We start from the raw sequence: 25,163 nt of genomic DNA on the forward strand, positions 1-25,163 counted from the left end.
GAGCCAATCAGATTGGAGAAGTGGTTTATCCATTACATCTCTGTTTTTGTTGTTGATTGTTTAGATTTTTCCAATTTTCCCAGAAGTGGAGCTGATTTCTGACATGCTGTTCCTTCTTTTTCCGTAGAGTATTTCTGTATTGTTTGCGTGATCCACCATAGTGAATGTGTAGACTCAGGTTTTCCGGGTCTCTATGTTTTTTGGTTGAATAAGTTTCTCAATTTCTTTCTTACGTTTTTGCAATCTTCATCAAAAGATTTGTCATTGTTGTTCATTTTCTTAGTTTGTCTGCTTGACATGTTTAGATTTGATAGGGAATCTGAGAGTTCAAATATACTGTTTATATTTTCTACTGCTAAGTGTAGACCTTCACTATTACAGTGGAACATTTTGTCCAGGAAATTGTTTAGAAGGGATTGAATATGTTGTTGCCTAATTGTGTTTTTGGTAGATTTCCACACTACTTTCCTTCCATCTATAGCTTTTCTTAATAGTAATCAGTTCCTTTGACTTTGATGCCTCATGATTGAGCATAGCTCTGTTCAAGTAGAGTGTCAGTGGACTGACTTTGAACACTCTGAGAGACTCAGTGAAAAAGTAGTCTACAGTACTACTGCCAAGAGATGAGCTATAGGTGAACCTACCAAAGGAGTCCCCTCGAAGCCCACCACTGTCTATGTACATACCCGACGTCCGACACAGCTGCAGGAGTTGTGATCTGTTTATGTTGGTTATGTTGTCGTAGTTGTGTTAAGGGGGCATATGGGGGAGGGAATGCTGTCACCTCCAGTACACCTCAGTACCTCCAGGCTCTGATCAGGCCCTACACCCAAACAAGGGCACTGCGTTCATCCACCTCTGGCCTGCTCGCCTCCCTACCACTGAGGAAGTACAGCTCCCGCTCAGCCCAGTCAAAACTGTCCGCTGCTCTGGCCCCCCAATGGTGGAACAAACTCTCTCACGACGCCAGGACAGCGGAGTCAATCACCACCTTCCGGAGACACCTGAAACCCCACCTCTTTAAGGAATACCTAGGATAGGATAAGTAATCCCTCTCACCCCCCCCCTTTAAGATTTAGATGCACTATTGTAAAGTGACTGTTCCACTGGATGTCTTAAGGTGAATGCACCAATTTGTAAGTCGCTCTGGATAAGAGCGTCTGCTAAATGACTTAAATGTAAATGTAAATGTAATGTATGTGTTTGTCCCCCTGTGTGCTGAGGGTGTAAGGTTCTTGTCCAGTTTTGGCATTTAGGTTTCCACAGCTCTAGTACATGTCCGTGGGCCTGGAAATTGTTGATCTCCCCCTCTAGGATGGAGAAGCTGTCATTGTTAAAGTATGGGGATTATATTGGGGTGATATAGGTAAGCACACATAAGGACATTTGTCTCTTTTGAGAAAATGTCCTTATTAAGTTCTAGCCAGATGTAAAATGTTCCTGTTTTGACTCATTTAATAGAGTGGGTTAGGTCTGCTCTTTATCAAATTAGCATACCCCCTGAGTCTCTTCCCTGTTTCACACCTGGTAGTTTGGTGGATGGGACTAACAGCTGTCTGTAACCTAGAGGGCAACCAGTGGGTCCGTCTCTCTATACCACCCACCTGGTAGTGTGGTGGATGGGACTAACAGCTGTCTGTAACCTAGAGGGCAACCAGTGGGTCTGTCTCCTCTATACCACCCACCTGGTAGTGTGGTGGATGGGACTAACAGCTGTCTGTAACCTAGAGGACAACCAGTGGGTCTGTCTCCTCTATACCACCCACCTGGTAGTGTGGTGGATGGGACTAACAGCTGTCTGTAACCTAGAGGGCAACCAGTGGGTCCGTCTCCTCTATACCACCCACCTGGTAGTGTGGTGGATGGGACTAACAGCTGTCTGTAACCTAGAGGGCAACCAGTGGGTCCGTCTCCTCTATACCACCCACCTGGTAGTGTGGTGGATGGGACTAACAGCTGTCTGTAACCTAGAGGGCAACCAGTGGGTCCGTCTCCTCTATACCACCCACCTGGTAGTGTGGTGGATGGGACTAACAGCTGTCTGTAACCTAGAGGACAACCAGTGGGTCTGTCTCCTCTATACCACCCACCTGGTAGTGTGGTGGATGGGACTAAGAGCTGTCTGTAACCTAGGGGACAACCAGTGGGTCTGTCTCCTCTATACCACCCACCTGGTAGTGTGGTGGATGGGACTAACAGCTGTCTGTAACCTAGAGGGCAACCAGTGGGTCCGTCTCCTCTATACCACCCATCTGGTAGTGTGGTGGATGGGACTAACAGCTGTCTGTATCCTAGAGGGCAACCAGTGGGTCCGTCTCCTCTATACCACCCACCTGGTAGTGTGGTGGATGGGACTAACAGCTGTCTGTAACCTAGAGGGCAACCAGTGGGTCCGTCTCCTCTATACCACCCACCTGGTAGTGTGGTGGATGGGACTAACAGCTGTCTGTAACCTAGAGGACAACCAGTGGGTCTGTCTCCTCTATACCACCCACCTGGTAGTGTGGTGGATGGGACTAACAGCTGTCTGTAACCTAGAGGGCAACCAGTGGGTCCGTCTCCTCTATACCACCCACCTGGTAGTGTGGTGGATGGGACTAACAGCTGTCTGTAACCTAGAGGGCAACCAGTGGGTCCGTCTCCTCTATACCACCCACCTGGTAGTGTGGTGGATGGGACTAACAGCTGTCGATTTCTTTGAGTCCAGGTTCCTGCTCTTTTGGCCAATGGCAGGTGACCTCAGGCCTTGTATATTCCAGGATGAGATAGTAAAAGCTTTGTGTTCCATAGTGTCTAGTGTTGTTTTTGTGTGGTTTAGGCCCGGACCATCACAGTAGGTGTGAGCAGAGCATGTTGAGCATCTGATACATAACTCTTAGGTTGCAGGATGGGGTTTGTGGTGGGTGTAATAGTGGGTGTTGGGACTGTTGCCCTGCTCACGGCCTGGGAATATGTCCTGCTGTCATGTTGAGGTCCTTGCCGCAGGGGCGGGGCGCATGGGGTGGGCAGAAGGGGCATAGGTCTGATATGGGGGGCCTATATAGTGTGTGGCCAGGGTTTGCTTGGCATGGGTTCTCTCGGTGCAGGTCCTTCAGGGGGGGGGGGGGGGTTCGCAGGTCTAGGAGGGTGTTTCGCTAGTCTGGGTGGGGTATCCGTTGGGATTGCTGTCTTGTAGAGGTGGACCTGGTCATAAAGGCTGTTCAAGTCCAGGGTGGAGTGGTGGGCCAGGTAGACATCAGGTTTTGAGGCACAGTCTCGCGAAATGCTTGCATTCACCCGCTGTATGGAGGCAAGGTGGAAATCTTTCTGTGGTATCAGGGCAGAGATAACCACTTGTGCGTTGGGGAAAGTGGAAGAAGCTTTTTCAATCACTCCCTTGAGTGCTTTGGCCACCCTTTCCTGCTGGGCCCTTAAGTCATTTGTGCCCATGTTAATTATGATGTGGCTGGAGGCCCCTAGTCTGTCCTCTGACTCAATGATGAAGTTTGCAGATGACACAACAGTAGTTGGCCTGATTACCAACAATGATGATACAGTCTACAGGGAGGAGGTGAGGGCTCTGGGAGTGGTGCCAGGAAAATAACCTTTCCCTCACCGTCAACAAAACGAAGGTGATGGTGGACTTCAGGAAACAGCAGAGAGAGCACGCCCCTATCCACATCGATGGGACTGCAGTGGAGAAGGTGAAAAGCTTCAAGATCCTCGGCGTACACATCACTGACAATCTGAAATGGTCAACCACACAGACAGCGTGGTGAAGAAGGTGCATCAGTGTCTCTTCAACCTCAGGAGGATGAAGAAATTTGACGTGGCCCCTAAGACCTAACACACTTTTACAGATGCACAATTGAGAGTATCCTGTCGGCCGGATAACCGCCTGGTATGGCAAATGCACCGCCCTCAACCACAGGGCTCTCCAGAGGGTGTGGTGCGGTCTGCCCAACGCATCTCCAGGGGCAAACTACCTGCCCTCCAGAACATCTACAGCACCCGATGTCACAGGAAGCCCAAAAAGATAATTACATTTACATTTACATTTAAGTCATTTAGCAGACGCTCTTATCCAGAGCGACTTACAAATTGGTGCATTCACCTTATGACATCCAGTGGAACAGCCACTTTACAATAGTGCATCTAAATATTTTAAGGGGGAGGGGGTGAGAAGGATTACTTTATCCTATCCTAAGTATTCCTTAAAGAGGTGGGGTTTCAGGTGTCTCCGGAAGGTGGTGATTGACTCCGCTGTCCTGGCGTCGTGAGGAAGTTTGTTCCACCATTGGGGAGCCAGAGCAGCGAACAGTTTTGACTGGGCTGAGCGGGAACTGTACTTCCTCAGTGGTAGGGAGACGAGCAGGCCAGAGGTGGATGAACGCAGTGCCCTTATTTGGGTGTAGGGCCTGATCAGAGCCTGGAGGTACTGAGGTGCCGTTCCCCTCACAGCTCCGTAGGCAAGCACCATGGTCTTGTAGCGGATGCGAGCTTCAACTGGAAGCCAGTGGAGAGAGCGGAGGAGCGGGGTGACGTGAGAGAACTTGGGAAGGTTGAACACTAGACGGGCTGCGGCGTTCTGGATGAGTTGTAGGGGTTTAATGGCACAGGCAGGGAGCCCAGCCAACAGCGAGTTGCAGTAATCCAGACGGGAGATGACAAGTGCCTGGATTAGGACCTGCGCCGCTTCCTGTGTGAGGCAAGGTCGTACTCTGCGGATGTTGTAGAGCATGAACCTACAGGAACGGGCCACCGCCTTGATGTTAGTTGAGAACGACAGGGTGTTGTCCAGGATCACGCCAAGGTTCTTAGCACTCTGGGAGGAGGACACAATGGAGTTGTCAACCGTGATGGCGAGATCATGGAACGGGCAGTCCTTCCCCGGGAGGAAGAGCAGCTCCGTCTTGCCGAAGTTCAGCTTGAGATGGTGATCCGTCATCCACACTGATATGTCTGCTAGACATGCAGAGATGCGATTCGCCACCTGGTCATCAGAAGGGGGAAAGGAGAAGATTAATTGTGTGTCGTCTGCATAGCAATGATAGGAGAGACCATGTGAGGTTATGACAGAGCCAAGTGACTTGGTGTATAGCGAGAATAGGAGAGGGCCTAGAACAGAGCCCTGGGGGACACCAGTGGTGAGAGCGCGTGGTGAGGAGACAGATTCTCGCCACGCCACCTGGTAGGAGCGACCTGTCAGGTAGGACGCAATCCAAGCGTGGGCCGCGCCAGAGATGCCCAACTCGGAGAGGGTGGAGAGGAGGATCTGATGGTTCACAGTATCGAAGGCAGCCGATAGGTCTAGAAGGATGAGAGCAGAGGAGAGAGAGTTAGCTTTAGCGGTGCGGAGCGCCTCCGTGATACAGAGAAGAGCAGTCTCAGTTGAATGACTAGTCTTGAAACCTGACTGATTTGGATCAAGAAGGTCATTCTGAGAGAGATAGCGGGAGAGCTGACCAAGGACGGCACGTTCAAGAGTTTTGGAGAGAAAAGAAAGAAGGGATACTGGTCTGTAGTTGTTAACATCGGAGGGATCGAGTGTAGGTTTTTTCAGAAGGGGTGCAACTCTCGCTCTCTTGAAGACGGAAGGGACGTAGCCAGCGGTCAGGGATAAGTTGATGAGCGAGGTGAGGTAAGGAGAAGGTCTCCGGAAATGGTCTGGAGAAGAGAGGAGGGGATAGGGTCGAGCGGGCAGGTTGTTGGGCGGCCGGCCGTCACAAGACGCGAGATTTCATCTGAGAGAGAGGGGAGAAAGAGGTCAGAGCACAGGGTAGGGCAGTGTGAGCAGAACCAGCAGTGTCGTTTGACTTAGCAAACGAGGATCGGATGTCGTCGACCTTCTTTTCAAAATGGTTGACGAAGTCATCTGCAGAGAGGAGGAGGGGGGTAGGGGGAGGAGGATTCAGGAGAGAGGAGAAGGTGGCAAAGAGCTTCCTAGGGTTAGAGGCAGATGCTTGAAATTTAGAGTGGTAGAAAGTGGTTTTAGCAGCAGAGACAGAGGAGGAAAATGTAGAGAGGAGGGAGCGAAAGGATGCCAGGTCCGCAGGGAGGCGAGTTTTCCTCCATTTCCGCTCGGCTGCCCGGAGCCCTGTTCTGTGAGCTCGCAATGAGTCGTCAAGCCACGGAGCGGGAGGGGAGGACCGAGCCGGCCTGGAAGATAGGGGACATAGAGAGTCAAAGGATGCAGAAAGGGAGGAGAGGAGCGTTGAGGAGGCAGAATCAGGAGATAGGTTGGAGAAGGTTTGAGCAGAGGGAAGAGATGATAGGATGGAAGAGGAGAGAGTAGCGGGGGAGAGAGAGCGAAGGTTGGGACGGCGCGATACCATCCGAGTAGGGGCAGTGTGGGAAGTGTTGGATGAGAGCGAGAGGGAAAAGGATACAAGGTAGTGGTCGGAGACTTGGAGGGGAGTTGCAATGAGGTTAGTGGAAGAACAGCATCTAGTAAAGATGAGGTCGAGCGTATTGCCTGCCTTGTGAGTAGGGGGGGAAGGTGAGAGGGTGAGGTCAAAAGAGGAGAGGAGTGGAAAGAAGGAGGCAGAGAGGAATGAGTCAAAGGTAGATGTGGGGAGGTTAAAGTCGCCCAGAACTGTGAGAGGTGAGCCGTCCTCAGGAAAGGAGCTTATCAATGCATCAAGCTCATTGATGAACTCTCCGAGGGGACCTGGAGGGCGATAAATGATAAGGATGTTAAGCTTGAAAGGGCTGGTAACTGTGACAGCATGAAATTCAAAGGAGGCGATAGACAGATGGGTAAGGGAGAAAGAGAGAATGACCACTTGGGAGAGATAAGGATCCCGATGCCACCACCCCGCTGACCAGAAGCTCTCGGGGTGTGCGAGAACACGTGGGCGGACGAAGAGAGAGCAGTAGGAGTAGCAGTGTTATCTGTGGTGATCCATGTTTCTGTCAGTGCCAAGAAGTCGAGGACTGGAGGGAGGCATAGGCTGAGATGAACTCTGCCTTGTTGGCCGCAGATCGGCAGTTCCAGAGGCTACCGGAGACCTGGAACTCCACGTGGGTCGTGCGCGCTGGGACCACCAGATTAGGGTGGCAGCGGCCACGCGGTGTGGAGCGTTTGTATGGTCTGTGCAGAGAGGAGAGAACAGGGATAGACAGACACATAGTTGACAGGCTACAGAAGAGGCTACGCTAATGCAAGGAGATTGGAATGACAAGTGGACTACACGTCTCGAATGTTCAGAAAGTTAAGCTTACGTAGCAAGAATCTTATTGACTAAAATGATTCAAATGATACAGTACTGCTGAAGTAGGCTAGCTGGCAGTGGCTGCGTTGTTGACTTTGTAGGCTAGCTGGCAGTGGCTGCGTTGTTGACACTACACTAATCAAGTCGTTTCGTTGAGTGTAATAGTTTCTACAGTGCTGCTATTCGGGGCTAGCTGGCTAGCTAGCAGTGTTGATTACGTTACGTTGCGTTAAAAGAACGACAATAGCTGGCTAGCTAACCTAGAAAATCGCTCTAGACTACACAATTATCTTTGATACACAGACGGCTATGTAGCTAGCTATGTAGCTAGCTACGATCAAACAAATCAAACCGTTGTGCTGTAAAGAAATGAAATGAAAAATGTGATACTACCTGTGGAGCGAAGCGGAATGCGACCGGGTTGTTGAGTGCGGAAGTTCTATTCAGTAGACGTTGGCTAGCTGTTGGCTAGCTAGCAGAGTCTCCTACGTTAAGGACGACAAATAGCTGGCTAGCTAACCTCGGTAAATTAAGATAATCACTCTAAGACTACACGCTCTAAACTACACAATTATCTTGGATACGAAGACAGCAAAGACAACTATGTAGCTAGCTAACACTACACTAATCAAGTCGTTCAGTTGAGTGTAATAGTTTCTACAGTGCTGCTATTCGGTAGACGGTGGACGTTTGCTAGCTGGCTAGCTGCTGGGCAGATAGCAGTGTAGACTACGTTAGGACGACGAAATACGAAGTTGCAATAGAAGTGCTGACTGTTTCACTTTGTTGTCCTCTTTCTTTTCCTTTTCTTCTGTCCTTCTTTTGTCCTTATTTTATCTTCCTTTCTTCTGTTAACTAGATATTTTTTGTTGTTATTCTTTGTAAGCTAGCTAGCTTCTTACAGGAGAGTTCCTAGCAACTGCTTAGCAACAAGTAAACAATTCTGCTAGCAATTCAACTAGCTAAGATAACTGTACAATTTTATGAAAAATAGTTAATTTTTCAAAAGCCCGTCTTTTTTGGTTTGTTCCTGGTTTTCTCTTCTATTGAGTCTTGCAGTTTTCTCTTGATTTTTTCGATGTACTTCACTCTAAAAAAACATTTAAATCTCAATATATACAGGAGCTCATTTTTCAGCAGCTGCTCAATTTAGAACTCCGGAACATACATCATAATCAGGACAACAACCACCCGAGCCACTGCCTGTTCACCCCGCTACCATCCAGAAGGCGAGGTCTGTACAAGTGCATCAAAGCTTGGACGGAGACACTGAAAAACAGCTTCTATCTCAAGGCCATCAGACAGTTAAATAGCCACCACTAGTCGGCTACCACCCGGTTACTCAACCCTGCACCTTAGAGGCTGCTGCCCTATAGACATAGACATGGAATCACTGGTCACTTTAATAACGGAACACTCATCACTTTAGTAATGTTTACATACTGCTTTACTCATGCCATATGTATATACTGTATTCTATTCTACTGTATTCTATTCTACTGTATTCTATTCTACTGCATTCTATTCTACTGTATTCTATTCTACTGCATTCTATTCTACTGTATTCTATTCTACTGTATTCTATTCTACTGCATTCTATTCTACTGTATTCTATTCTACTGTATTCTATTCTACTGCATTCTATTCTACTGTATTCTATTCTACTGCATTCTATTCTATTGTATTCTATTCTACTGCATTCTATTCTACTGTATTCTATTCTACTGTATTCTATTCCACTGCATTCTATTCTACTGTATTCTAGTCAATGCCACTCCGACATTGCTCGTCCATATATTTAGATATATTTTTAACTCCTTTTTTAACTCGTTATTATACTTTTAAACACCCAGAAACAGCTACTCTCCTTGATGTTATCCTCACAAATAATCCCGATAGGTATCAGTCTGATCTTTTCTGTAATGACCTTAGTGACCTCTGTTTTACAGCCTGTGTTCGTAATGGCTGCTCAGTGAAACAACCTGTCCTGATTTGTTATAGACGCTTGCTAAAAAACTTTAATGAGCAAGCCTTCCTTCATGAACTGGCCTCTGTAAAATGGTATAGAATCAGCTTGATCCCTCTGTCGAAGACACTTGGACCTTCTTTTTTTATATTTACAGTGGTATTGTTAACAAACACACCCTCCATAAAGAAAATGAGAATTAAAAACAGGTTCAGCCCCTGGTTTGACTGTGATCTTGCAGAGTTACTCCACCTCAAGAATGGCTTTTGACGAAACGCTCGGCACACACATACTCAGGCTGACGGGCTCTCGTTCAGCCAAATGAGAAATCAGTGAACTCAGGCTATCTGGAAGGCCAAACATAGTTACTTTAAGGAGCAGTACTCTCTCTGTAGGTCTAACCGGAAAACGGTTAAAGACCTGGAGAATAAACCCTCCTCTTCACAGCTGCTCATGTCCCTTAATGAAGTTGATGTGGTTGTTACTGACAAGGAGCACATGGCTGAGCTCTTTAATCACCACTTCATTAAGTCAGGATTCCTATTTGACTCAGCCATGCCTCCTTACCTGTCCAACATTTCCTCATCTCCCACCCCTTCTAATGCGACTATCCCCAATGCTCCTCACTCTTTTTCTCCTGCCCCACTACAAAGTTTCTCCCTGCAGACGGTCACTGAGTCCGAGGTGCTAAAGAAGCTCCTGAAACTTGAGCCCAAAAAAACGATCTGAGTCAGATGGTTTATACCCTGGACACCGGGAGGTGACCACCCTCATCTGCAGGACAGTTTGAAGAGGTGTGATCAGATTCATTTAGGATGTGGGAGTCGTCACAGACAGAGATCTTTTACTGATGTGCTCTCTCTCTTTGATCCCGTAAAAGTCCTGCTGGAGCTGCATGAGGATGTCCTGTACGATTACTGTCTGTCCCAGACTTGTACACATTGACAGAGGTTGTTACAATTTCCTAAATGTCTAGTATTCTGAGTTTCCACCCTGGGCCAATACCCTCTCTCTTGACATAGGGGTAGTGTGCTCTAATAGCACTGTGCCATGCCAGGGGATGGTCTGGTTAATATAGCACAGTGTCATGCCAGGGGATGGTCTGGTTAATATAGCACAGTGTCATGCCAGGGGATGGTCTGGTTAATATAGCACCATGCCAGGGGATGGTCTGGTTAATATAGCACAGTGTCATGCCAGGGGATGGTCTGGTTAATATAGCACCATGCCAGGGGATGGTCTGGTTAATATAGCACAGTGTCATGCCAGGGGATGGTCTGGTTAATATAGCACCATGCCAGGGGATGGTCTGGTTAATATAGCACCATGCCAGGGGATGGTCTGGTTAATATAGCACCATGCCAGGGGATAGTCTGGTTAATATAGCACCATGCCAGGGGATGGTCTGGTTAATATAGCACCATGCCAGGGGATGGTCTGGTTAATATAGCACCATGCCAGGGGATGGTCTGGTTAATATAGCACCATGCCAGGGGATGGTCTGGTTAATATAGCACCATGCCAGGGGATGGTCTGGTTAATATAGCACCATGCCAGGGGATGGTCTGGTTAATATAGCACCATGCCAGGGGATGGTCTGGTTAATATAGCACCATGCCAGGGGATGGTCTGGTTAATATAGCACCATGCCAGGGGATGGTCTGGTTAATATAGCACCATGCCAGGGGATGGTCTGGTTTGGTAACTTTGTAGCCTTATTTATTAAGCTTTATAGAACAAAATGACCTAGAGATTATTGTCTTTAACTTTTTGGCTTCATAAGTAGGTTCAGACTGAACATGACTCACTCAGCTTCGTGTTGGATGATACTTCCAGGTTCCTATGTGTTTCTTCTACAGGTTAAGGTTTGTTAGAAGTTTGTTCTTCATTGTCCTCGGTAGTAATAGTCCATTCAGGTCATTTTATCCAAAATCAAGGTTTTAGGTATGACATTTGATTTGATGTTGAGGTTAGTATCCTGTATAAGTCATTGTCAGAAAGAAAAATCAAGTTTATCTACATTTATCCAACTGTAATTATATAATTTTTGCAGAAGATCTCAGGAGCCCATGAACTCACTACCTCACTTCTTTCTGGTCTGGGCTAGCTGACATTCCCTCTCTGTCTGCCCTCATTCCCTCTCTGTCTGCCCTCTGTGAACTCACTACCTCACTCTTTCTGGTCTGGGCTAGCTGACATTCCCTCTCTGTCTGCCCTCTGTGAACTCACTACCTCACTCTTTCTGGTCTGGGCTAGCTGACATTCCCTCTCTGTCTGCCCTCTGTGAACTCACTACCTCACTCTTTCTGGTCTGGGCTAGCTGACATTCCCTCTCTGTCTGCCCTCATTCCCTCTCTGTCTGCCCTCTGTGAACTCACTACCTCACTCTTTCTGGTCTGGGCTAGCTGACATTCCCTCTCTGTCTGCCCTCTGTGAACTCACTACCTCACTCTTTCTGGTCTGGGCTAGCTGACATTCCCTCTCTGTCTGCCCTCTGTGAACTCCAGAGAACTTCTTTCTGGTCTGGGCTAGCTGACATTCCCTCTCTGTCTGCCCTCTGTGAACTCACTACCTCACTCTTTCTGGTCTGGGCTAGCTGACATTCCCTCTCTGTCTGCCCTCTGTGAACTCCAGAGAACTTCTTTCTGGACTCCCCTGCATGGAGGCACAAGACTTTCTGCTCTCCTCCAGCAGAGACACAACTTGGCCCCTGACAATGAGGCTCCCTCCTTTAGTTGTTACTTCACTCTCACTCCGATCTGACCTGTGTCTTTCACTCTCTCAATTCAATCAAATCTAAAGGGCTTCCTTGGCATGAGAAAACATCACGTCTTTCTCTCGTGGACTCAATTGTCAACGGTACGTGCGCACAAAAACTACTTTCAACCTTGTGTGGGACAGTTTTCTCCCCCAAAAAGTTGTTATTTATAAACGTTTAAACTTGACGAGATAGTGTGCACATCTCCACGTAAATCTCAGACCATACATACAACTTCTAGAGGGATCGATTGTATTGCAAGTAAATATTGTAATTTTGTGGGAAATGGAGGTGTTTGAGGCACAGGATTTCTAATAATGGTCGGCCAATAAAAACAGAACGTAGGCCTAATGAGAAAACAGATGTATTTGCCGTTGGGAAGGAGATTGTTTTGCAGCATATTGATGGATATATTTATATTGCTTTTATTATGAAGGACTGAATCATAATCATATAACAGAACATGTCTTTTATTATGAAGGACTGAATCATAATCGTATTACAGGACATGTCTTTTATTATGAAGGACTGAATCATAATCGTATTACAGGACATGTCTTTTATTATGAAGGACTGAATCATAATCGTATTACAGGACATGTCTTTTATTATGAAGGACTGAATCATAATCATAATACAGAACATGTTTGTGGTCCTTCTGTAGCTCAGTTGGTAGAAGCATGGCGATTGTAACGCCAGGGTAGTGGGTTCGATCCCCGGGACCACCCATACGTAGAATGTATGCACACATGACTGTAAGTCGCTTTGGATAAAAGCGTCTGCTAAATGGCATATATTATTATTATTATATTTTATTATGAAGGACTGAATCATAATCGTATTACAGAACATGTCTTTTATTATGAAGGACTGAATCATAATCGTATTACAGAACATGTTTTTCCTTCTCTGACATGAATGGTTTATTCCCATTAAAATATTAGGCCACCATTTATCCATCCCTCATTTAGAAGCCAAACATGAAAGTAAGTAAATGAAAGTAAATAAAACGGTAGCCTATTTCATATATTTGACAGTATTGGTAGGCTACAGTATTGCTGTGTGATAGGAGCTCAGCATCATTGTCTATTTCATATATTTGACAGTATTGGTAGGCTACAGTATTGCTGTGTGATAGGAGCTCAGCATCATTGTCTATTTCATATATTTGACAGTATTGGTAGGCTACAGTATTGCTGTGTGATAGGAGCTCAGCATCATTGTCTATTTCATATATTTGACAGTATTGGTAGGCTACAGTATTGCTGTGTGATAGGAGCTCAGCATCATTGTCTATTTCATATATTTGACAGTATTGGTAGGCTACAGTATTGCTGTGTGATAGGAGCTCAGCATCATTGTCTATTTCATATATTTGACAGTGTTGGTAGGCTACAGTATTGCTGTGTGATAGGAGCTCAGCGTCGAAGACTATAACAACGCAGGAGATAGAAACACAATCACTGATAAATAAAATATTCAACAACAATTAATATTGTCCATAGAGGCTCCCACACAGACGAATAGGACTCAGCCCCTCTCCAAATCCGAATCGGACTCAGCCTCCCTCCAAAACCGAATAGGACTCAGCCCCTCTCCAAATCCGAATAGGACTCAGCCTCTCTCCAAATCCGAATAGGACTCAACCTCTCTCCAAATCCGAATAGGACTCAACCTCTCTCCAAATTCGAATAGGACTCAGCCTCTCTCCAAATCCGAATAGGACTCAGCCACTCTCCAAATCCGATTAGGACTCAGCCTCTCTCCAAATCCGAATAGGACTGAGCCTCTCCAAATCCGAATAGGACTCAGCCACTCTCCAAATTCGAATAGGACTCAGCCTCTCTCCAAATCCGAATAGGACTCAGCCACTCTCCAAATCCGATTAGGACTCAGCCTCTCCAAATCCGAATAGGACTGAGCCTCTCTCCAAATCCGAATAGGACTCAGCCCCTCTCCAAATCCGAATAGGACTCAGCCCCTCTCCAAATCCGAATAGGACTCAGCCCCTCTCCAAATCCGAATAGAACACAGCCCCTCTCCAAATCCTATTGGACTCAGCCCCTCTCCAAATCCGAATAGAACACAGCCCCTCTCCAAATCCTATTGGACTCAGCCCCTCTCCAAATCCGAATAGGACTCAGCCCCGCTCCAAATTCCAATAAGACTCAGCCTCTCTCCAAATCCGAATAGGACTCAGCCCCTCTCCAAATCCGAATAGGACTCAGCCTCTCTCCAAATCCAAATAGGACTCAGCCCGCTCCAAATCCGAATAGGACTCCGCCCCTCTCCAAATCCGAATAGGACTCAGCCTCTCTCCAAATCCGAATAGGACTCAGCCTCTCTCCAAATCCCAATAGGACTCAGCCCCTCTCCAAATCCCAATGGAAAACAGTCTACTAAACACAGGGTTAAAAATCGCAGGATGCGTTGTTTGCATGTAATATAATGTATTATATTTATTCTCCAATTTGGTGAACTATAAACTTTAATTGAATGACTGCATCTACTAACTATAGATTGTTACAGAGTCATTTGGCCTACATTTTCTGATGTGTTTCTCAATTACTGCACAACAACGTCTTGTAAATCTGTAGTTTGTTCATCTGTTCCGACGATATTAGGTTTACTGCTTCAGCTCAGTATAGTAGGCTAATCTGTATCGCAGTTGTGCACACACACACACACACACACACACACACACACACACACACACACACACACACACACACACACACACACACACACACACACACACACACACACACACACACACACACACACACACACACACACACACACACACACACACACACACACACGCTGTCTGAGGGGTTTTCCATGTTACTCTCTAAGGAGTTTTTCCTTCATCACTGACGTGTTTACCTCCCGCTCTGCCACACAAGTAGCGACTCCAACTATGGCAGGATAATGATCTGGAAAGAACTTATTATGAAGTCTCAGCTCAGTCCATTATGGTCTGGACTGGTACTGGATATGAAGTCTGAGCTCAGTCCATTATGGTCTGGACTGGTACTGGGTATGAAGTCTGAGCTCAGTCCGTTATGGTCTGGACTGGTACTGGGTGTGAAGTCTGAGCTCAGTCCGTTATGGTCTGGACTGGTACTGGGTATGAAGTCTGAGCTCAGTCCATTATGGTCTGGACTGGTACTGGGTGTGAAGTCTGAGCTCAGTCCATTATGGTCTGGACTGGTACTGGGTATGAAGTCTGAGCTCAGTCCATTATGGTCTGGACTGGTACTGGGTGTGAAGTCTGAGCTCAGTCCATTATGGTCTGGACTGGTACTGGGTATGAAGTCTGAGCTCAGTCCATTATGGTCTGGACTGGTACTGGGTATGAAGTCTGAGCTCAGTCCATTATGGTCTGGACTGGTACTGGGTATGAAGTGTTTCTGAGATTGCCCTTTAGGTTGGGATGCAGGATTAACTTTCCATCTCAGATGTGTCCAGTTGCTGTATATGTGTTTGTGTCTGTGCGTGCGTGCGTGTGTGTGTGTGTGTTTGTGTCTGTGCGTGCGTGTGTGTGTGTGTGCCATGGTAGCCCAGTCTACGTTTTTATTGCAGGGAAACAGATGTTTCTTTGAACGTTTAACCATCTCTGACATAACATGGAGTATAATCTCCCAGAAGTAATATCTCATGTCATTTGGTCGGCTGTGTGATTAGCTTCTGTGTTCATACGTGTTAAAAATGGAGAGTTCCGACCTCCCGAGTGGCGCAGCAGTCTAAAGGCACTGCATCGTAGTGCTAGAAGCTCCACCACAGACCCGGATTCGTTCCCGGGCTGTATCACAACCGGCCGTGATCGGGAGTCCCTTGACCCAGCGTCGTCAGGGTTAGGGGAAGGTTTGGCCAGATATTCATAATAATATTAATAATAATAACAATAATAATAATAATACTATAAATAATAATAGAAATAATAATAATAATAATAACAATATTTTTAATAATATTAATGCGGTTATTAATAATAGTAATACTAATATTAATAATAATAATAATACTATAAATAATAATAGAAATAATAATAATAATAATAATAACAGTAGTAATCATCATAACAATAATAATAATATGAATAATAGTAATACTAATATTAATAATAATAATAATAATAATAATAATAATAATAATAATAATAGTAATACTAATATTAATAATAATAATAATAATAATAATAATAATAATAATAATAGTAATACTAACACTAATAATACTACTACTAATAATAATATTAATAATGATAGCATTAATAATAATAATAATATGAATAATAATAGCATTAATAATAATAATAATATTAATAATAATAGCATTAATAATAATAATAATATTAATAATGATAGCATTAATAATAATAATAATATTAATAATCATAGCATTAATAATAATATTAATAATAATGATAATACTAATAATAATGATAATATTAATAATAATAAAAATAATGATAATAATAACAATAATAATAATAATAATAATAATAATAATATTGATAATAATTTGAAAAAATTGAGGTATCCGGAAAAATCTACGTCTCCACACTCGCAAAAGGAAATTCTCAACCACTTTAAACTACTGCATCTCAGAGTCCCTTCAGTGTACTTCCATCATGTTCCACATTCCCTCCTGCTGCTGCCCTGTGGCAGGTCAGAAACCCAGCAGGTAACTAGAAGACAAAACCATGTAAATAGAATAAACATCAAACTTACTGGTTTTCCGAGTCAGCTGATTGGTGGAGGTTGATGTCGCCTGTCCTTTGATCGCTTTGTAGTCCCGCCTTTCTGAAGATGCGTCACTCTCTCTTTTGCCGGTGTCCGTGTTCCCGCCATGCACCCTCTGAAGGGGCTTCCTCCCTCCACCTGGGCTCCAGCTTACCCCTCTCCTCACGGACATATGACCCCTCTCCGTCTCCATCTCTTTGTTGCTCTGCTGGAGGAGTTCTGGAGCCTCTCTTGTTCTCCTCTGGTTTGCTCCACAGTTTCTGTCTCTTCTTCTACCCAGACCGTCTGCGGCCCCCCCCTGGTTTGGTCTGTGTGTCAGCTTGAGGATCACCGTTTGTGGAGCGTTCAGAGTAAGTTCAGACACTCCTCTTTTGGAGCGAGTGGAGCAAAAAAAGTGAATCACCAGTGGGGATAAAGAGAATCTTAGCTATCCATGTTGCTTCTCCTGCTGCTGGACACCTCTTCCCCCAGACTTCCTTCAGTATTCCTCCTTAAGGTTTTCCTTTAGTCCCGTAGTCCTGTAGCTAGCTAGCTAGCAAGGAGAGAGGGTGACGGATGGGAGAACAGGACCAGAAACAGTATCAGGGATATCCCAGGAGACTAAAGCGGGCTGGGAGCTCCACAGACACACAGCACGCTGGATCAGTTCCCAATAACGATGTGCTCTACTTCAAATCTCCAGCTAAAGGAGAAAGGCTGAGAAACCATCAAACTGTTCTGTTTCTGTTTGCGTCTGTCTTGCCTCCCTCTAAATCTTTATTTTTCTCCAAAACCCAGACGATTATTTTCTCTTCCTCCCCCTTTCTTCCAATCATTCTCTCTTTCCTTTCTTAGTCCAACCACCCAAACATGCCTGTTGACTGTATTGCAATCTCTCCCTGACAGATTATTTTTCTTGCGGAGAAAGCGAGCAGCACTTTAGACTCAACAATGCCAAAGAGGGGGGGGGGGACCAGGGGGGCCGTGTGTTTCAAAGCTTCCTGTCCTTTGGTTCGGACGGAGTGAGAAACAACATTTCCCTCTAGAAAAGGTCACTCCAAAGAGCAGCTACGAGTTTCAGAGACGCCACTGGCCGATACGTCAGCTATATCTTTTCTTTCTTTCTCTTTTCTTATTCTCATCCATCCATCCAGGAGTCAATGCTGGGAGTCACGTTTTAGTCCTGACGGATATTGGTTTGGATTAGATGCAGAGATATACAATATGTTACCATTATATCCATACATTAACACTATATCAATACATTACCATTATATCAATACATTACCACTATATCAATACATTACCACTATATCAATACATTACCACTATATCAATACATTGTCATTATATCCATACATTACCACTATATCAATACATTACCATTATATCAATACATTGTCATTATATCAATACATTACCACTATATCAATACATTGTCATTATATCCATACATTGTCATTATATCCATACATTACCACTATATCAATACATTACCACTATATCAATACATTACCACTATATCAATACATTACCACTATATCAATACATTACCATTATATCAATACATTACCACTATATCAATACATTACCATTATATCAACACATTGTCATTATATCCATACATTACCACTATATCAATACATTACCATTATATCAATACATTGTCATTATATCCATACATTACCACTATATCAATACATTGTCATTATATCAATACATTACCATTATATCAATACATTGTCATTATATCAATACATTACCATTATATCCATACATTACCACTATATCAATACATTGTCATTATATCCATACATTGTCATTATATCAATACATTACCATTATATCCATACATTGTCATTATATCCATACATTACCACTATATCAATACATTGTCATTATATCAATACATTGTCATTATATCCATACATTACCATTATATCAATACATTGTCATTATATCCATACATTACCACTATATCAATACATTGTCATTATATCCATACATTGTCATTATATCCATACATTACCACTATATCAATACATTGTCATTATATCAATACATTACCATTATATCAATACATTGTCATTATATCAATACATTACCATTATATCCATACATTGTCATTATATCCATACATTACCACTATATCAATACATTGTCATTATATCAATACATTGTCATTATATCCATACATTACCACTATATCAATACATTACCTTTATATCCTGTACTGAGCTGAGGCCCAGGCAGTTCTCAGTCTGATCCCTCTGCAATTCCAGCTGTCAGTTGGTTTATTTGGGTTGTTTTTAGAGGAGATAACAGTGTCTATGTTAAGGGAAGTCAGTTGTTTATACAGTCTGGGATGATACTTCAACTGTAAGTCTGGGTGATCTGTCTCTCCAGTCCCTATTGAAGGAGTGTAGGGTAGAACGTGGTGCTGTAGAATTCAGGAAGAGTCAAGTTGTTGTTGTTGTTGTTGTTGTTGTCATGAGAGGCTGATCTCCATTGGTTCTGTCTCCAAGTCCGTGCAGTGTCCACGTCCACCTGAAAGACGGGACAAAAATAATTATAAGAAGATCTGTCAACTGAATTCATGTCGACCCTCCCTGATGTATTCATCTAGAAATTAATCTATAAACTGAATGAATTTCTTTGTCTGAATTAATTTCTTTACCTTGTCAGCTCGGGGATTTGAACTTGCAACCTTCCGGTTACTAGTCCAACGCTCTAACCACTAGGCTACCCTGCCACCCCAGTATTCAGTGTGAGAAGCACCCACAGGTTCAAAACACGGTTATATCTATAATTGTGATATGATGGATGGTCAGTCCTTGCATCCACAGCTCTGTCTATTAATCTGAGAGTGGTTACACTTCTCCAGGCCCATTTGTATCCAAAACAGGGGCAGGGAAAACACACTGTTATTGTTTCAACTGCTGATTGCCACTTTAAAAATGCAACTTTTCTCTCTGCCCAGTGGCAAAATGTGTATAATCGCAGGAAATTAGCTTTAAAACAGCAACATTTTCTCTCTGCCCAGTGGCAAAATGTGTATAATCGCAGGAAATTAGCTTTAAAACAGCAACATTTTCTCTCTGCCCAGTGGCAAAATGTGTATAATCGCAGGAAATTAGCTTTAAAACAGCAACATTTTCTCTCTGCCCAGTGGCAAAATGTGTATAATCGCTGGAAATTAGCTTTAAAACAGCAACATTTTCTCTCTGCCCAGTGGCAAAATGTGTATAATCGCAGGAAATTAGCTTTAAAACAGCAACATTTTCTCTCTGCCCAGTGGCAAAATGTGTCACGAATATTACCGAAGGCGGCTCCCCTTCTTGTTTGGGTGGCGCTCGGCGGTCGTCGTCGCCGGTCTACTAGCTGCCACCGATCCTTTGTTCGTTTGGTTTTGTCTAATTGGTTTCACCTGTTTATTATTTGGTTGCTGTTTTAATGCTAATTTCCTGCGATTATACACATTTTACACTCTTAGAAGTAAAGATGCTTGGGAGAACTTTTTAGCTTGCCACGCCAGCAGAACCTCTGCAGTTCAAAATGTGTATTTGTATTATATGCCATTTAGCAGACGCTTTTATCCAAAGCGACTTACAGTCATGTGTGCATACATTCTACGTATGGGTGGTCCCAGGGATCGAACCCACTACCCTGGCGTTACAAGCGCCATGCTCTACCAACTGAGCTTTTTTTTATTTGTGTTAGGCTCATTGACACGTGAAGACAATACAACAGAACAGATGAACATGAATGACATTTACTCTTAGTGGTTGCCCCCCCCCAAAAAAATCTATCTTTAAGCCACGCCTCTAGTAAGCCACGCCTCTAGTAAGCCACGCCTCTAGTAAGCCACGCCTCTAGTAAGCCACGCCTCTAGTAAGCCACGCCTCTAGTAAGCCACGCCTCTAGTAAGCCACTCCTCCACTCCAGGGTTCTTCCAAGAACCAGTTGCTACGTTGAACCATTAAAGGTTTCTCCAATAACCCCTCAACTAACCAAAGATACAAATATGAACCATTGGCTAACAATAGTTCAATGAGGATCTCTAGGGTTCCTCCAGTCGCCACCGATTCAATGCGTGTAGGAAATCATCAAGAAGGAACTGTAAAGTTCAGAGTTTTGAGTCAAAAACAAAGTCTGACATTTTTTACAGTTTTGTAAGGGAGACACTGGGAGTGGTTTTTGGTTTCTACATCTTTATATACTGTAATATGTTTGTCTGGTTCTCTACCAGTCTAATGCTTTGTGGTGAGCTCTTCTGTGTTGACAAATATTGTAAATATTGTAACTCTACGCAAATTATAGAGACAGCAAGACACCCCCCAAAATTTTAAAATGGGACACGCACACAGAGAGCGAGAGAGAAGGAAACAGGAAAAGCTTTAATAAGAGTTGTGAACGTGAGGAACGATAACCCCAGTGTTCTCCTACAGGTGAAAGGTCAGGACTTTATCTCTATCTGCCTCTATTAGCTTTATCTCTGTCTGTCTCTATTAGCTTTATCTCTGTCTGTCTCTATTAGCTTTATCTCTGTCTGTCTCTATTAGCTTTATCTCTGTCTGTCTCTATTAGCTTTATCTCTGTCTGCCTCTATTAGCTTTATCTCTATCTGCCTCTCAGCTTTATCTCTGTCTGCCTCTATTAACTTTCTCTGTCTGCCTCTATTAACTTTATCTCAGTCTGCCTCTATTAACTTAATATCTGTCTGCCTCTATTAGCTTTATCTCTGTCTGCCTCTATTAACTTTCTCTGTCTGCCTCTATTAACTTTCTCTATCTGCCTCTATTAACTTTATCTCAGTCTGCCTCTATTAACTTAATATCTGTCTGCCTCTATTAGCTTTATCTCTGTCTGTCTCTATTAGCTTTATCTCTGTCTGTCTCTATTAGCTTTATCGCTATCTGCCTCTTAGCCTTATCTCTATCTGCCTCTATTAGCTTTATCTCTATCTGCCTCTATTAGCTTTATCTCTGTCTGCCTCTATTAGCTTTCTCTGTCTGCCTCTATTAACTTTATTTCTGTCTGTCTCTATTACCTTCCTCTGTCTGCCTCTATTAACTTTATTTATGTCTGCCTCTATTAACTTCATCTCTGTCTGCCTCTATTAGCTTTATCTCTATCTGCCTCTATTAGCTTTATCTCTGTCTGTCTCTATTAGCCTTATCTCAGTCTGCCTCTATTAGCTTTCTCTGTCTGCCTCTATTAACTTTATTTCTGTCTGCCTCTAAGCTTTATCTCTATCTGCCTCTTAGCTTTATCTCTGTCTGCCTCTATTATCTTTATCTCTGTCTGCCTCTATTATCTTTATCTCTGTCTGCCTCTATTAGCTTTCTCTGTCTGCCTCTATTATCTTTATCTCTGTCTGCCTCTATCAGGTGGTGAGAGATAAAACATATTGTATTGCATTACACTCAGGTGCTGACAAAGTTAATGTGGATTAATGATGACATGCTTGATGTCTCAGTCTATAAAGGACTACATTAGACAAGGAGGGATGAACCTGTGTGTGTGTGTGTGTGTGCGCGTGCGTGTGTGTGTGTGTGTATATGCCGAGGAGGGAATACAGTGACGTGTTCAGGACATTTTCAAACGTCTGAGATCGAAGTCTATTTCTAGTGATCAGGCTGGTTTAAATAGTTTCATCGTCTGATGATATACAGGAATGTTTTCAGATCAGTCTGGCTCCTTATTGAACTGATCCTCTACATAATGTATTACTGATAGAGACAGATAACACAGTGGAACAGAACCTCTTCATAATGTATTACTGATAGAGACAGATAACACAGTGGAACAGAACCTCTACATAATGTATTACTGATAGAGACAGATAACACAGTGGAACAGAACCTCTTCATAATGTATTACTGATAGAGACAGATAACACAGTGGAACAGAACCTCTTCATAATGTATTACTGATAGAGACAGATAACACAGTGGAACAGAACCTCTTCATAATGTATTACTGGTGGAGACAGAACACATTGGAACATAACCTCTTCATGTGGACCACCATAGTCCCTGTGCCCAAGAACTCTAAGGTAACCTGCCTAAATGACTACCAACCTGTAGCACTCACATCTGTAGCCATAAAGTGCTTTGAAAGGCTGGTCATGGCTCACATCAACACCATTATCCCAGAAACCCTAGACCCACTCCAATTTGCATACCTCCCCAACAAATCCACAGATGATGCAATCTCAATTGCACTCCACACTGCCCTTTCTCACCTGGACAAAAGGAACACCTATGTGAGAATGCTTTTCATAGACAACAGCTCAGTGTTCAACACCATAGTGCCCTCAAAGCTTTTCACTATGCTAAAGACCCTGGGACTAAACACCTCCCTCTACAACTGGATCCTAGACTTCCTGACGGGCCACCCCCATGTGGAAAGGGTAGGTAACATCACATCCGCCATGCTGATCCTCAACACGGGGGCCCCTCCGGAGTGCGTGCTCAGTCCCCTCCTGTACTCCCTGTTCACCCATGACTGCATTCCCAGGCACGACTCCAACACCATCATCAAGTTTGCTGATGACACAACAGTGGTAGGCCTGATCACCGACAGCAATGACACAGCCTATATGTTAATTCTTTACTCCATGTGTAACTCTGTGTTGTCTGTTCACACTGCTATGCTTTATCTTGGCCAGGTCGCAGTTGCAAATGAGAACCTGTTCTCAACTAGCCTACCTGGTTAAATAAAGGTGAAATAAAAAAAAATTAAAAAAAATATGGAGGAGGTCAGAGACCTGGCAGTGTGGTGACAGGACAACAGACAACAACCTCTACCTCAACGTGTTCAAGAAAAATGAGATGATTGTGGACTACAGGAGTACCGAGCACGCCCCATTTTAGACAGGGCTGTAGTTTAGCAGCTTGAGAGCTTTAAGTTCCTTGGTGTCCACATCACAATCAAACTACCATGGTCCAAACATACTAAGACCGTCATTAAGAGGGCATGACAAAGCCTATTCCCCCTGAGGAGACTGAAAAGATTTGGCACGAGTCCTCAGATCCTCAAAAGGTTCTACAGCTGCACTATCGAGAGCATGTTGCATGCTGCCTGGTATGGCAACTGCTCGGCCTCCGACCGCAAGCCACTACAGAGGGTAGTGAGTACGGCCCACTACATCACTGGGGCCAAGTTTCCTTCCTGCCATCCAGGACCTCTATACCAAGCGGTGTCAGAGGAAGGCCCTACAAATGGCCAAAGACTCCAGCCACTCTAGTCATAGACTGTTCTCTCTGCTACCGCACGGCAAGCAGTAGCGGAGCGCCAAGTCTAGGTCCAAGAGGCTTCTAAACAGCTTCTACCCCCCAAGCCATAAGACTGATGAACATCTAATCACAGGCCTACCCAGACCCCTCTTTTACGCTACTGTTACTCTCTGTTAATTATCTATGCATAGTCACTTTAACTCTACCTATATGTACATATTACCTCAATTACCTCGACTAACCGGTGCCCCCGCACATTGACTCTGTACCGTAACACCCTGTATATAGCCTCCACACTGACTCTGTACCGGTACCCCCTGTATATAGCCTCCACACTGACTCTGTACCGTAACACCCTGTATATAGCCTCCACACTGACTCTGTATCGTAACACCCTGTATATAGCCTCCACATTGACTCTGTACCGTAACACCCTGTATATAGCCTCCACATTGACTCTGTACCGTAACACCCTGTATATAGCCTCCTCATTGACTTGGTACCGTAACACCCTGTATATAGTCTCCACATTGACTCTGTACTGTAACACTCTGTATATAGCCTCCACATTGACTCTGTACCGTAACACCCTGTATATAGCCTCCACATTGACTCTGTACCGTAACACCCTGTATATAGCCTCCACATTGACTCTGTACCGTAACACCCTGTATATAGCCTCACTACTTTTATTTTACTGCTGTTCTTTAAAATTATTTGTTATTTCCATTTTCTATTTTTTCTTTTTTCTTAACTTCTTAATAAAGCACTGTTGGTTAAGGGCTTGTAAGCATTTCACTGTGTCTATAATGCTATAAGCATTTCACTGTGTCTATAATGCTATAAGCATTTCACTGTGTCACGATTCTGCCGAAGTCGGTTCCTCTCCTTGTTCGGGCGGTGTTCGGCGGTCAACGTCACCGGTCTACTGGCCATCGCCAATCCATTTTTAATTTTCCATTTGTTTTGTCTTGTTTTCCCACACACCTGGTTTTCATTTCCCTCGTTACGTGTTGTGTATTTAACCCTCTGTTCCCCCCATGTCTTTGTGTGGTATTATTTATTGTAAATGCTTGTGTACATGTTGACTGGTGCGCGATGGGTTTTGTACCCATGTCTTGTTATTCTTTATGCCGTTGGTTTTGCTATTCAACAGCTTCGGCTATTACTTAGTTGTGCTCTCCTGCGTCTGACTCCCCTGCCACCGGTTACACACCCCTTACAGACTGTAAGGTCTACACTTGTTGTATTCGGCGCTTGTGACAAATAAATTAAATT

At 44.1% G+C, this 25,163-nt stretch overlaps 1 protein-coding gene across 1 annotated transcript in view; it reads right to left on the reverse strand.

The window, feature by feature from the left end:
- LOC124011647 (synaptopodin-like) overlaps window positions 1–25,163 on the reverse strand; it is a 63,786-nt gene that overhangs the window by 17,794 nt on the left and 20,829 nt on the right. Inside the window, exons 2-3 of the mRNA XM_046325107.1 lie at window positions 18,864–19,191; window positions 16,654–17,827 (exon numbers count right to left, since the gene is read on the reverse strand). Of these exons, the coding sequence (XP_046181063.1) occupies window positions 16,654–16,858 (205 nt within the window). The 5' untranslated portion in view covers window positions 16,859–17,827; window positions 18,864–19,191. The remainder of the gene's footprint in view (window positions 1–16,653; window positions 17,828–18,863; window positions 19,192–25,163) is intronic.

The sequence above is a fragment of the Oncorhynchus gorbuscha genome, linkage group LG23 (genome assembly GCF_021184085.1).
Source record: "Oncorhynchus gorbuscha isolate QuinsamMale2020 ecotype Even-year linkage group LG23, OgorEven_v1.0, whole genome shotgun sequence".
Lineage (NCBI taxonomy): Eukaryota > Metazoa > Chordata > Actinopteri > Salmoniformes > Salmonidae > Oncorhynchus > Oncorhynchus gorbuscha.